Source organism: Manacus candei, unplaced genomic scaffold (genome assembly GCF_025592945.1).
Source record: "Manacus candei isolate 608988 ecotype Guabito, Panama unplaced genomic scaffold, ASM2559294v1 h1tg000046l, whole genome shotgun sequence".
Taxonomy (NCBI): Eukaryota; Metazoa; Chordata; class Aves; order Passeriformes; family Pipridae; genus Manacus; species Manacus candei.
Genome location: NW_026138094.1, coordinates 8017965 through 8032989, shown reverse-complemented (window position 1 = coordinate 8032989; position 15025 = coordinate 8017965). Strand labels below are relative to the sequence as shown.

The window sequence follows — 15025 nt, the reverse complement described above, 5'->3', positions numbered from 1 at the left end:
ATTTAAACGAAGGGCGGTGACACCGCACAAAAGATTTCGATAGGCTCAAGTGAGGTTACAGCAAAGGCAGCGGGGCGGGGGAGCTCCCCCAGAGCCGTGCAGCGTCTGGCTGGCAGCGGCGTCGCAGCCGCCGCTTCCCAGTAGTTTGTCTGAAAGCCTGAGAAAGGGAATTTAAACGAAGATCTCCTCCCCTTCTTCTTTTTATCTTTTTTTTTTTTTTAATTTTTTTTTTTCCCTGGGAGTTGGCGGCTCAGCCAGGGAAGATGGCAGGAGGAGCGTCAGGCCGGGCGGGTCGCAGCATCCGCGGCTGCAGCCCGCGGCCACCACCCTTGTTTGCGGGAAGAGCCTAAGTTGGTGCGGCGGCGGCCACGGCGGGAGCCGGCGAGGAGGGCCCGGGGGCGCAGGGGATGGACCGCGGCGGCGGGGACCGAGCGCGCAGCGGCCGCGTGAATGATCGCGGCAGGAAGGAGTGAGGCAGCGGCAAAGGAAGGGGAACGGATCCGCCCGCCCGCCCCAGCACCCGGATCCGGTGGAGCTTTTTATTTTTTTTTTTTTACCCTCCTCTCTTCTGTTTTTTTTCCCTTTTCCCCCCCGCCGTCCCCCGTGTCCCGGCTCCCCGCCGTGCCCCTCTCCCCTCCCGGCCCGGCTCCCCGCGGGTGCGCGGCGGGGCCGTGCGGGGCGGGCGGGCCACACCCTCCGCGGCGCTTCCTGCGAGCCGGGGCCGCGGCGGGCGCCGGGGGCGGCACATGGTGCGCAGCCGCCGCCCCTCCGGCCCCTGCGAGCTGCGCCCGGCGGGCGCTCCCCGACCGGAGGCGCCGGGGCCGCGGTAGCAACTTGGAGGGCTGCGCCCCTGCCCCAACTCCGCTCGGCGGCGGCGCGTCCCTGAGGGATTCCGGCTGCTGGAGGGAACTTCGCGCAGGATCCCCGCGGCCGGCGAGCACGGACGGGGTGCCGGGAAGGGAAGGCGAGCCAGCGTGCGAAAAGGAAAGGAAGAAATAGAGATTTGTAACTAAAGGATGCCGGACCGGGGCCCGGGGGCGCCCGGCGAGCGCCGCCCCGCCGCGGGAGCGCCGTAGGAGCGGAGGCTGGAGCGGGGCGGGCGCCCCGGCCGAGCTCGCTCCCCGCAGCAGCGGCAGCCCCGGCGCCCAGAGCCTTTTCTTGCCTCCCGGCGATTAATGGAATGATGTTGCGGAAAAGGCAGAGCGATCCTGCCGGGCTCAGTCGGGACTGCGCGGGCGGCGGAGGCGGCGGCAGCGGGGTAGCGAGCGGCATGCGAGTGCCCCCCCGGCGCTATGGCTAGCGGTGGCTCCGGCAAGTCCAGCAGCGAGGTCTCCGGCGGCGGCATCCCCAGCAGCAGCTCCCTGCAGAGGAAGAAGCTCATCTCTATCTGCGACCACTGCAAGATCAAGATGCAACTGGTGGCCGATCTGCTTCTGCTGTCGAGCGAGACCAGGCCGGTGAACACCGAGAGTCTGTCTGTCTTCGGTGAGTCCTTTGAGAAGTGCAGGGACACGATCATTGCCAGGACCAAAGGACTCTCCATCTTGACCCATGACGTCCAGAGCCAGCTCAACATGGGACGCTTCGGGGAGGTGGGGGAAAGCCTGATGGAGATGGGGGAGCTGGTGGTGTCCCTGACCGAATGCTCTGCCCACGCTGCCTACCTGGCTGCAGTGGAGACTCCGGGGGCCCAGCCTGCTATGCCTGGCTTGGTGGATCGCTACAAGGTGACCCGATGTAGGCATGAGGTGGAGCACGGCTGCGGGGTCTTGAAGACCACCCCTTTGGCAGATATGAGCCCTCAGCTCCTGCTGGAGGTTTCTCAGAACATGTCCAAGAACTTGAAATTCCTGACAGATGCCTGTGTGCTGGCCAGTGAGAAATCCAAGGATAAATTTGCTAAGGAGCAGTTCAAACTCAGTGTCAAATGTATGAGCACGAGCGCCTCTGCCCTCTTGGCGTGTGTCAAGGAGGTCAAGACCTCACCCAGCGAGCTGACCAGGAACCGGTGCGTCTTGTTCAGTGGACCTTTGGTGCAGTCTGTCTATGCTCTGGTGGGCTTTGCCACTGAGCCCCAGTTTTTGGGTAAAGCTGCCACCATTAATCCAGAGGGCAAAGCTGTGCAAACTGCCATCCTAGGAGGAGCCATGAGTGTGGTATCTGCTTGTGTGCTCCTGACCCAATGCCTCAGGGATATAGCCCAACACCCCGAAAGTAGCACCAAAATGAGCGATTACAGGGAAAGGTTGAGGAACTCAGCTTGCGCCGTCTCCGATGGTTGCAACCTGCTATCTCAGGCACTTAGAGAAAGATCTTCACCCAGGACTTTACCGCCAGTGAACTCCAATTCTGTGAATTAACCCCCACATCTTCTGTTTAGATCCCAGTCATTGCTAAAGGAAAATAATATCCCACCTCCTCACCCTTTTTTTGTATACCAAAGAATTTGCTTGGATGAGCCCAATCCTTTGATTTCGTGTGGTGAAGAAGCAGAACATATTCAAACTATATGTACTAATAAAGGTAGCCAGTTTTGGCTTCTTTTTACTTTACTTTAAAGTTAAGCAAGTATCTGCAGATAAATTTTTCTTTATTCAACAAGGTCTTCACACAAATGGTAATAACTGTTTCAAAGTTTTTATATTTGGGGAGGTGGGGGTATCTTAAAAAAAAGGAGAAAAAAAAGAGCTTTAATCGCGCTGGGTGCGGTTTTTAAAGTTTGTCTTGTCTTGTCTTCCGAATTTCCCTTCTAAATTTTGCTGTTCGGTTGTGCAGGAAAAAGGTTACCTCAGTTCTCACTCATTTAAAAAAATGAAAAAACCCAACAACACATAGATGATGGATGTAGCTACTATTTTGTTTGTTTTTGTTTTGTATGACTTTTTTTATTTTGCATCAAGTGTTAGGTTAGAAGTGCATTTGGTGTGTAGGAGTGGAAGGACTGGAGGTTGTGATTATGTTTTCCATGTGTTGATTTCCAAACTGGGGGAAAAGCTACTGTGAGTGTTTAAACAAACAAACAAAATTACACTATAACAAAAGTGATTTTTAATTTTTTTCCAATGTCAGTTTTTATCTTGCATGTACTGGAGTATTTATTTCATCTATTAAAATGTTATGTTTCTCAGATGCCTTTCTGTGAATCTCTTAATACTTGAATAATTGAACAACTAGGCCTGTTTGCATTGTATGTCATTTCCCCCAGGGAATGGGTGGTACAAACGTAACTGGAGTTCTAGACAGCAGCATACAGGCTTCAATTCAGTTCTTTTATTTTTATAAATACTGTCCCTCCCCCAGTACTACCCCTCCTCCTCAGAAGCCTCTGACAGAGCTACTCCAGTTGTATCTGTGGACAGCTGGGCAGTGCTGTGTACACTTGGATTGCTTGGCATTGGGATTGCTCTGCACTGGGATTGCTCTGCGGAGCGCTGGTGGTGTCTGCAGCAGGGCACAGCCTGGCTTTGTTTGTCTTTATCAGCATTCGGTGTTATCTTTTGAGTTTTGTGTTTTAACTCTTGCTGATGTTGTGGGCCATCTGTGTGTTAAATCTGTGACTTTCCATATTACTTCCTGAAAGACTTCACCCTGCTGGATGGCCCTGCGCGTTCTGTGTGTCTGCTCGGGATTGTGAAGGTTTACCAGAGTGGGCTCTGTATTTTTCAGAGGTTTGTGTTGGAACTCCTCAGTAGAGATTTCTGTCAAAGCAGTTTGAGGTTGATGTTATAGATTACAGGAAAAGATAGCCAGCTTTTGAGGCCCAGTCCACCTCCACTTGAATTCCTTGGGAACTGAGGGCAGACCTTAGTGAGTCCACCTTAGTGGACCATAGCATACTGCTGTAGTTCCAACAGTTGCAGTGGTGAATTTTTTCAGCCTAGTCTTTGTGGACCCGTGGGATCTGTTGCCTTCTATATGTTGTGTTAAAGGTAAATAGAAGAGCAAGTCTTCTGCAGGGAGGTTTCGTTTGACTGCCCTGCTGCATTGCCTAATTGTGGTTTTTTTTAATGGTTCTGCAAATTGAGCAGTGTTGAAAGCTATTGGAGAACACACCTTAAAATGTTGCTACCACAGCTTAAAACTTAAGTTAAAAGTACTGTCCTATTTATTCCTTTGAAGAAGGTAACCTTTGGGTTTTGGGTATGGGACAGCCCTGGAGTAGTGAAAGGTCTTCCATTTATAGCATTATTTTTTCTCCTGCACATGATGCTTTACTTAAATGGAGTGAACCCAGCAGTATGTGCTGCAGAGGCGTGGATGTCCACATCTGTGTGGTGTAGTATACAAGTATAAAGTACTCTTACTGTTTTTTCATGAATAAATTCGTGCACACGATGTTCTAACTTTGACTTCGATGCCTCCGCAGGTATTTCCTCAGAGGCTCTCACGTGTGCACGCACAAACGTTTTCCCATCTGTGTGGCAGGAACAGCTGTAGGACTCCAGAGGGATTCATAGGAGGTCAAGGCCATCTACGGAGAGGTCCTGTGTCTCTGTGGTGTTTGGAGTTGTCTGTCCCTTGTATCTCCTTGCCTCGTAGTGTGTTTCCGTGGAAGCCGAGACTCCCTCCCAGTTGACCCTTCCTCCTTTTCCGCAGTGGCTCTGTGGGGAAGGAGGAAAAAGGGACTGTAGCACACGTAATGCTTTCAGGATGTACTATCTTCTGCGGCTGCACACAGGAGGTGAGGAACCAGCTCCACCCTTCCTTTGCATAGATCCTGGATGGTGCAGAACTTCGTGTGGGACGTGCAGGGATGGTGCTGAGGAGCTGCAGGGCAGTGCTGTGCAGAGAGGGCACATGGCATCCTTTAACTCCAGGTCTTTGAGTTACTGTGACCTACATTGGTGAGGCCTCCTCCTTGCAGACATAAACCAGAGGATTCTGAAGGGCAGCTCTGCAGCGTCTGACAGAAGAAAGTGGCGTCCCACTGGCTCTTTTGATGTTTCTACTTAATAATTTTTGGTGCTGCTGAACTAATTAGGTTCTTTTTGATTCATTTATACATTATTGAGGTTATGTGGATCACAGTACAGCCTCCTTATTACCTCTGCATATGAAAGGCAATATATTATTAACGATGATAGTGCCGATCTTTGTTGTGGCAAGATCTTGTTTTAAGTGGTTTAGTGCAATTTTTGTTTTAACAAGGATATTGCAGATTCTTTCCCCCTTTCTTATTATATTTTCAAGTGAGGTACATGCATAAATATATAAATAAGTACGTATCTTTGTCCTTTAACACTGAAGGAAAACAAATCTCCCTTTGCTTTTGAGCTGTGTGAGTTTTGGAAGGGTTTGGTTTTATAAAATAAAATATGAAATGTAGCCAGGCCATGATTTTAGTTAACAGGCTCCTTAAATATATATATATGTACATACAAGTAGTAAATTCACCAAAGTAACTTACTGTGACATTTTAAAACAATAGTAATTTTAACAGTTCAAAATGTTCAGTCATTTCTTTCAAGAGTAGAACTCACACAAAGGGAGTCATGAGCTGCTCCCTGGCCTCAGCTCAAGAGAGTATCTGTCAGAATCTGTGCTATTCATGTAATTAGCACAACAAAGGTCAAAAAAAAAGGCTTTTGATACAAACAAGCACAACTTTTTATGCATTCTGACTAAATGTTTAACAGGAAAATGTCTATATATACATATGCATATTGTAGCATTTTATGAGCTGAAAGACTGGGGTTCCACTATAAAATATGAACATACATCTATTTTAAATACCATAGTGCCACATTTATAAAGAATTTATATTGTGCTAATTTATTTGGAATTTATTCCTATAGAATATTAATTCTGATACGAGACATTTCAGTAGGTATATTCATGTTTGTTTACTTTGTACTCTCTGGGACAAAAAAATACAAAGTGGGCAAGTTTTCAGGGTGCACTCACAGGCCCCATCGAGGTCACTGATTACCACTTGGCATCATATTTCAGGCCCTTGTTGCCCAAATGCTTACGCACCATTTAGGTCAGCAGTAGTGTCACTATTTCACCATGGGCTTAGACAAGCAACAGACACATTTTCTGATCTGGAATCTTGATGATTTTTGACAAAAGAAAAGGTTTTGTGGTGCTTATATCACATATCTAATAGATTAGTAGTGCATTTAATAAAAGGGTTAACTTATTTCTAAAGACATTATGCAATGCACATTTGTAGCCAAAAGCAACACTATCCCCACCAAAAGAGAATTAAACTTACTTCTTAAATGCAATAACTTTTTAATAGGGAAGAAGTTGTTACCTTTGTATTGTCTGTAGATTTGATACTATCTTTTGGTTGCTGCTTCAGCACAGGGAAGTTCATAGTTGATGTAATACAGCAGCTGAATCTCTGAGATTGAGGTCACAGCAGTGTGTTTTCTGGTTCTAAAAAAAGTAAGTTCTGTAAGACAACCAGTAAACTAGCAGCAAAATGTTATTGAAAAGCAAGTGCACTATTTAAGGGAACTTGCAAATGTAAAGCCATGTTATTTTTCAAAACTAAGAAAAAAAAGACCATGGGTCAGATAATTCCCTTTACTTTTTACCACAGGAAATGATCAAAGTAGCAGAAAATCTGCTCTTTTTGGCCAAACTTCTGTCAGAGACAGAAGGGGTCGAGCCAACACATGGTGTATGCAGCCTTGCAGCAAGAGAGGGGATGTGGCTGATGGGAAAGGAGGTGGGACCAGAGAAAATCTGTAGGGTAATACCTCTTATTAAACCCACAGGAATTTTCCTATTCTAGATAAAACAGAGGCTGATCCAATAAAGCAAATCTCAAACAACGCGACCTTTCTTCCCGGGCTGCTGGAAGGCTGTGAATGAGGACGTGGGGCTGGGAGCGTTTGGGATGCTCTGAGCTGAGCAGCTGTGCTGCTGTGGGGAACCAGGAGTCTCTAGGGTGGCCCTAAGATGTGTAAGAAGTACAGGCACAATGTGTACCTGCCAGAACAGTTTGGTGGGAAACGAAGGGGTTGGGTTTTATCTTTTTTTTTTTTTTGCTTTCTTCCCTATCAGGCTCTTTCCAGACTTTACAAGCAGAAGCAGATGGTAGGGGCCAGTACATTTTACTTCTTTGTTCTTGCTGCCTGTGAAAGGTGCCAGATGGGCAATGATAAAGATAGAAATTCTCTTCCTGTAGCCCAGGGATAGCGGAAAATGCAGAGCTTCAAGGCTGCCCTAGCCTCACAGGATTACCATAACATGTTTTTTTGGGCCCACTGTTTCACTCTTTGATTTTTCGCCAAGAAAATGACAGAAAATCCCAGTGGCAATTTGACAGGGGCATTGAGAACCATTGAAGTGTTTCCCACAGGACACCAAACCACCACCAAGTTTGGATCACTTACAACTGGGCCAAAAAGTAGAAAGGCTAGGTATGAAGTGCAAGGCCAGATCCTTCATATGACTAACTCAGAAAATTAAATACTGTGTACTCTGAGAGATGTTTATTTACTTGGGAATTAGAATTATCAAAATTTTTATATAGAATAGTTCAGACTTACATTTAATTAGCAGTATTCTGGAACATTTTCTTAATGAAGACAGACATCTATGGACATGAAGGGCCTCATCCATGACTCAATGAAATCTGTAATTAAATATTAATGTTTTCCAAGCTATGTTAAAATGTTAAGGGTTGTTTTGCGTGACAAAGCAAGGCATTTCATATTGATTTTTATTAATCTGAATATTTTCCTAGAACTGGTTTTATTGTACTAGAGTCCTTTGAACTTAAGGGGGTGTTTTTGTTTTGTTTTTTAAAACCACACAGTGTATGATGCTATATTTCAACAAAGTCAAAAGCAGCATTTCAAGATTAATGCAGAGATTCCTGGGGTCTTCTGTCAGCTTGCCAGGCTCTTGTTCCTGTTCTAACTTAATTTTTTATAATTTCCTTTTATGTTAATAAAGGCTTCTTGTGGCTGTAAAAGTTAAAGTTGTCTCACTCCATAGACAGCCTGGTTCTTATGTAGATACTATTTATATTATTTAGAAATCCTGCTGGTTGCCAGATGGAGCTCTTTTGGGTTTTATGTTAAATACTTGGAAAGCTAAATAGCTTGATTTTCCTCTCCTCCCTCCCTTCCTTCCTCAACAAAATAAATAAATACTTGAAAAATGATTACTAACAAGTTCCTTAACTTCAGTTTTAAGACCAAATTAGTTTTAGGTGAAGTGACTGCAAGTATGAGATACCTCAGAGCAGTAGGGTTTTGGTAGAGTTTGACTTACCTACCAGGATTTTAAACCAGCAGCTTTTCTCCAGTTTTGTTTGGGCAGCAGGAACCTGAACGTTAGTCTAAGGATGGAGAACCCTGAGAAGCAGAGAACACAGCCCTGGATCCTGCAGTAGCGTTTCTTGCAGGATCTGGACCTCAGGTGGAAACCCAAGATGGGCTTAGACTGCAGAGGCTGTTTGGATTGCTGGAAATCACTGGCAGGGTGTGGTTCTGTGCTGTGCTGGCCTGCTGTGAGCCATCTGTATCCTGGGATTAGTTTAACCAGCCTTTGGGTGACCGACAGTCTCTGCGGTAGCTCCAGTGCCTCTCGCTCCCTGCTCCGAGCATTTGGGTGAGTCAGTGAGGAGGAGAGATTTGACATCAGGTTCTCCATCACCAGCATGGCATCACCATCATAGTATGGGCATGAGGAGCCCATATTGATGCTAGGGTGGGCTCATAATGAGGTGTTTTATTTTCCTGAACTTTGGGGTGCTTCACTTTTCAACTCATTCTACCAGCTGAGTTCACAGGGTCTGTGTTAGTGCACGGAGCACCAGCAGCAGAGCCAGGCCAGGTCTGGTGGGCTTTGTCTGGATTTTAGCAATTGTGAGGCTTCATTTGCTTGAAATTCACATAAACTGCTGAGTAGGAATATTTCCCAAAAGCACAGTGCCTGTTGGGCACCATGGTCCTGATGAACTGATGGACCTCTGTTTCATACTGAAGGCATACAAGGTGTTCCCCCAGGTCATGCAGAAGTTGCTTGGGAAGCACTGGGAGTCAATGTCCCACTAATCATAATTCTGTTGTTGTCAATTTACAAAATGTCAATAGAGCAATTTTGGCCTCCAGGGTTATGTTTTTAAAGTGCAGAATAAAAAATTGCCCTTTCCTAGTCAATTTTTTTGAGTATGTATTGATTCTGTCTGGTTCTCATTACATATAGGAAGTCTCTTGAATTGCCAGGCATGCTGTTCAGGTGTACTTTGGGCCCTGTTTGCATTCTGAACATTCAAACTGGGGGAAAAAGGGAGAAAAGTCAGCTAGATCTGTATGTACAGCATGACAAATTACAGGCCCTGTAGCACTTCTGAACTGGCGTGCAGTTAATGCTTTGGTCTTATTTAAATGGCTCAAATATAGTCAGTGTTAAAAAATTTACTTTCTCTTTAAAAATTTACTATGAAATCAATCTGTTCTGGCAATATTAGATTCATAGTTCCAAAACTTTATCCCCTTTTATCATCTTAAAGTAGTCATTGGTCTGAAACTTTGCAATCTCTGGGTCTGGCTTAAAAAAATGAAAAGGAAATTGAGCCGTATAATTCAGTTTTAGTATTTTTAATAGCTTTAAAGCTAATGAGTTGACCTATTTTCAAATTACAGAGCATGGAAAAATAGTGGATGTATTCTTTTTCATGTTGAAGTGAGCTATTGTTTCTCTGCTCATAATTAAAAACTCACTTTTTAGAAACTCAGATTGGTCCTAGGCATTGCAAGAAAGTCCGTAAGCAAAACTGTCTGCATGAAATTTCCTTAATACTGACTCTAGGACTGACTCATTCAGGACCTGTAATCTTGTCTTGTCTTATGACAAGAGTATTAGGGGAGTTTGTCCCAACAGCCTGTAAATGGAGCTGGGAGCATCTGAGTAGGCTGAAGAGCAGTTGTAGAAGTGAGCAGTACAAACTCCAGAGACACGAGTACTGTCTTTGAAACTTCAGAGGTAGCTGCTACTGGCTGGGGCACTGCAGGTTGTAATACTCTCTAAAAGTTACAGTGAAATATAGGACTGAAAAAAGCTGTGAGCAAGAGAGGTTTGTTTCAAAGTGAGGGCACAACTTGTAGTTTTGAATGGGAAAAAATGAAAATATTTGGTCAGAACTGTAAGAGTATTTAGGGGCTTAACTCCCATTGATTTTCAGTGGGGGCTATGTCTGGATGTTTTGTGAACTTGGTCATTTGTAATGAACTTCGAATGCCTGTGGTTTTAAAATTAATTATAGGATGTTGCGGTAGAGCTTTACTGAAACTCTATAAAGGTATGAATTTGCAGCTGAAGTACCAATGTGGGCCATAATTCTTTTCTTGCCATCCTGACCTTTCCCTGTGGGTTACAAGCTCTTGTTATCCCTGTAGGCGCCCTGGCTGGCGAGCAGCCAGAGGCCCAGCTCTGCCTCGTGTGTCTCGTGTGGTTGCCAGATGCCAGCGCTGTGCATCTCACTTTCACATCAGAATCACAGGTTTCACCTCCGTCCCTCCACCCTCTGCTCCTGGTGCAACACCCAGATGTGGAAAAGAGATCCCTTTGTACTCTGTGCACGTTATCCCCGTCCAGGCCATGTACACAGAGATAATTCCTGCCAACCGAGGCCCAGATCATACATTAGGAACGTACCTGTTCTTTCTCTATGCAAATTCCAGCCACCTCAGCACCACATCCTTTCGAAACAGGTCTTCAAGAGCTGCCCACGATCCACATTCCCTGGAACTGCATTTCACACACAGAGAGCTCTAATGCTGCTCAGAAAGAAGGGTAATCTGACATAGGTATTTATGAGGTGATTTTAGCTGGGGTGGTGGCAGGAGAGCTGGATACCAGGAGATCTAGGTTAGTGGCTGGCTTAAAGTTATAGAAGCTCTTTCCCCAAGAGTAGCATTTGGGCTTTTGTGTGGCATTTTCTGCCTCTCTTTTAACTAATTATACTGTTTGCTAATGTGTATTGAGTTAATCTGCAGCTTTTAGTTCAGTAAGGAATAGGCAGCATCTGCATTTACACCGCTCTGTAAAATCTAATTTATTGATGAATCTCCTATAACTTTTCTGTGTTGGACCTCGAGGCTTCTTTTAAAATTTGTCTTGCTACAAGTTCTTTGTTTACCAAAATTATCTTCATTTTCTCTTCAACTGAAGAAAATAACCCTAAACCAAACCCTACGTGGTATATTTATCCAGTTTCCTAGCTATCTGCCTTTTATGGACAGTTTCAAGATAATTAAGTGAAAATCACTGTCTTTGAAAAGTAATTTTACTCCTAAATTTTAAAGTCATAGTCTGAAACGTGTGAGCACTTTGTTTTGTATGTGATTAAAGCCACATCTGTTCATTGGGTGGAGGAGAGGAAGAAGCATGCTCTTGTATCTTGGTACATAAGATAACAAAAGGCCAAATGTTCTTCTTTGATTCTCTTACACAGGAGTACCACAGTACACAGAAATGTCTGGCTGCACCAGTAATGCTGATTTGGACACTGAGTATCCTTTTGACTACAGGCCCAGAACTCTGCAGTCATTTATACTGGAGGAAAAAAGAAAAATCTGTTGAAGGACCCTGTTAGTACATTATATTGTTCTGAATTAGGTTTGATTTTGTTTAAAACAAGAAAGCTCAAATCAGAATTATGTGCCAATTCTTTATAAGATCCCACTCATTTGGCAAAGGAATTGCATTAATTACATGTTGTTTTCTGTACTGTGTCATTACAGAAGAAAGAGCACATGCTGCACTTGTGAATGAAATAATTCACTCACATCTTTGAAGCCTTTGCTGTATTTTTCCCTTTTCCTTTGAAAATAATGGTGGTCTTTCCCTGGATAAAGACTTTCCCTGGATGATAAATATGCTTTGCAAATGTACAGTGGTGCTCAGAAACTTGAGTAAAACAGACTTCTAAAAACTAGTAAATTTATCTGATAGAAACATGATAAAAAGAGTCAAAGTACTTTTTTAAAGCTTTTCCCAAAAGTATTGCCTTAGACATAGTTTTACCTGGTTTTGTTGTTACGTGCATTTAATGTTACTGTTGGATGTCTTCTCCCCTGGAGATGATTTTATAAGATGGACTGGTTTCACTTACAGAAGATGCAGTTGCTGACTGGTTTTGGATCCTTTTTAAGGCTGTGATCTGTGAGATTGCTGGTTCTTCCTTGTGCGTTTTACTGAAGTGATTTGGAATTCACATGAATCACTAATGTCCTGTCAAGAGAATGGAACATAAAGAACGTTCACAATACATCTATAGGAAAATGCTGTAAGATGGACAACTTTCTTTCTATAACTCTGAACTAGCCCCTCTACCTCAAGAATACAAATTCCAAATTAATGAGAGTATTTAAAGAACTTCAGCTGCCAAAAAACTTGATAATCTACAAGATACATGAAAGCCTTCCTTCATGTTTTGCTGTGTTCATAGTCTGTTTATCAAAAATAACAGTTTAAACGTTGGGATTTTTAAGACTAAAAAATATCAGGGTTTTTTAATCAGTGGGGAGAAAGCGAAGTGAAAATCTGTTTTTGTTTTCAAAAGTGGACTGCAAAACAATCAATATTTCTTCTACTCATTAAGATGCTGTATAACTAAGGTATTCCAGTTCTTACTGCATTCTGAAATACCTTTTTACCATCGATTTGCATTGATGTCCTAGAGTTTCATTTTAGAGAAGTGCTCAGCTTGTTTATGTGCTTCAGTGGTATTGACTGTATAAATTCTTCCTCAGAACCAAATAATCCTGGTTAATGACAGAGTGAAAGGATATTAAATTTATTTCTAAGGGGAAAAGCAAGTGTTTTACCTAAGTCAGATAAATTCAACCTAATAATTTTAAATGCTGCTGTATTTTTGTGTTTGAGGACTCTTGCAAGCCTGAAGCATGTTTTCAAACTATTTTATCACCGTTCCAGAAAGTACAGAATTATCTCTGTCAGACCAGGTTATTTGGGAATTACAACCATTGAGAATGCCCTTAGCAAAAATTTCCCCAGTTAGATCATTTGTGGAGTCAGTCCTACCTGCAGATATGAAACTGGGATATACAGGTTTAACATGTTGGGAGAGGGGTGGTTGTAATGCTGGTTAAGAACTGCATTACCTGAGATTAGGGTATCAGATTTTTCAGAGACACATATTTTTTATAAGACCCTTTAATTTTGTTTTCGTGGATGAAAGCCCCAGAAGTATTTTATGGTGATGTCACCCCTCTTTAGTTCTTCTCAAATACTTCCACTGCTAATTTGTTTATTTACTTACTTTCTAAATACACAGTAAGTACCCAGTGCAAATATGACCCATTGATGCTGGTGGAAAATCAGCTCCTGTTTTGAGTGGGGACAGAGTTTATATCGTGATTCTCTTCACTGGCTAAATTCTTTGTCTATAACATCTCTGGATGGACAGCAGATGTACCAAATTAATATCTAATACTTACTAAATACTAAGTAATTATTAAATTGCTAAAAATCTGCGTCAGAATTAGCATCTACTTGAGAACTTCTGCTTATAAGCAGGGACGTACATGAAAATATATTTGGTAATTAGGTAAATGTTTGTCATCATTGTACCTTGACACTGATTTTGGGTCTCTACATGTTAGGACTAGGAAAGAAGATGGAAACTTGTTTGATCAAAAAGTATAGCTCAGTTCTCGGGAAGAAAAAAAGCCCTTGCAGAGGTAGCTTGGATGAGCTGATCAATAGGGAGATGAAGCTCTCTGATAATTGAGGGATTTGCAGAGCACTGCGAGTCACAGTAACTGTTAAAGGCAGTTGGGCCAAATCTACTTACAGGGAATCTTTCTTCTTCATCAGAATGAAAGCTGTATTGTCCCCCCCAGGCTGCCATGTGTCTCCACCTTCCCATGTGTAGACAACCGTGCCTTTTCTAAAAACAGAGATAAAAAATAATGCACCTGTTTCCCATGAGGAATGCCCCAACATCCTCACTTTCTTGTGACTGTCTTGGTTCTATGTAATAAGGTCCAGTGGTGCTTTATTTTGTCTTGCTTTTTGCATTGTCACTCACATATTCCTTAGTGTACATCATCAGACTGGGTAACATTCCTCACCTCTCTTTCTATTTCTTCTCTAATGCTTCCAAAAATCTCTTGTACTGACGTATGAAACCAGCTGGAGCTGCAACATCACTCCATTTTAAGCTCTGAATTGTGTTAGCCATTACATTGGTTCCACATGCTGCTTGGGTGGAGACATCAGTTAAAATTCCCAGCACGGCCAGGACTTGCAGCTCTGTGTAAGTGGTGTTCTTCATTACATTACACTAAAAAAGAGGATTTTTCCCAGAGCAATTTACCAAGGGGGAAAAATGGAAATACTGTTGGAGGATGACCTTCTACCCCATTGATCTATTTGGCTGGTGTCTGTTATTGCTCAGCTTCTCCACCATGGGTTTTGCAGTCGTCCAGTGCTTTGTCATCACTACTAACTGGAAAAGTCCTGAGCTCACTAAAGAGCTTGTGAGGGATTTGGATAATGGCAGAAGGATTTATGAATGCAACTGCAAAACAAAGTATTCATCAAGGGTGCCTGAAACAAACATGGGTCCTATTTGAGCAGAGTTTAAATCCGTTGATTCTGACAATTTCTTCAATCTGAAGTGCTATTCCTAACCCCAAGATTCTCAAAAAGAGAGAAGGAGAGATACAAAAAAGAAGGAAATTACTTTGCAGCACTCCAGCATGGGAGCAGGAAAAGTGTTGTTGCAATTGTCTCCAAGAGAGAGGCAGTGCTGTAATTCTGTTTCATTTTCGTCCTCAGCACTTGAAAAGATTTTTCCTAGAAATGTGTAATGGGACTGTCAGAAAACAGACCCCTCCCCTTCCCAGTAGTTTCCTGCTGAAGTCATTTAAGGCCTCTCACAGCTTTCATCTGTGTAGGCACTGAGAGCTCATGGGCCAAGATTTTTATTTTTTTTAAGGGAATACAAGCAAAAATGAAGCCCTTTTTAAAAAGTCATTAGGAAAGAAAGTTGGAAGTTTCCCTGCGTGTGAAGCTGGCTCACCACTTA

The 15025-nt window shown here is 43.5% G+C and overlaps 1 protein-coding gene across 1 annotated transcript; it reads left to right on the top strand.

Moving 5' to 3' along the window:
- The first annotated feature begins 32 nt into the window (after positions 1–32).
- Positions 33–3129, top strand: TLNRD1 (talin rod domain containing 1). The gene has a single exon (XM_051796962.1). It carries the CDS (start codon positions 1293–1295, stop codon positions 2358–2360), a length of 1068 nt encoding a protein of 355 aa, XP_051652922.1. The 5' UTR covers positions 33–1292; the 3' UTR covers positions 2361–3129.
- Positions 3130–15025: the final 11896 nt, after the last annotated feature.

What these genes read in the sequence shown, in the direction of transcription:
- TLNRD1 (XM_051796962.1), top strand. Translation starts at nt 1,293, where the DNA reads ATGGCTAGCGGTGGCTCCGGCAAGTCCAGCAGCGAGGTCTCCGGCGGC.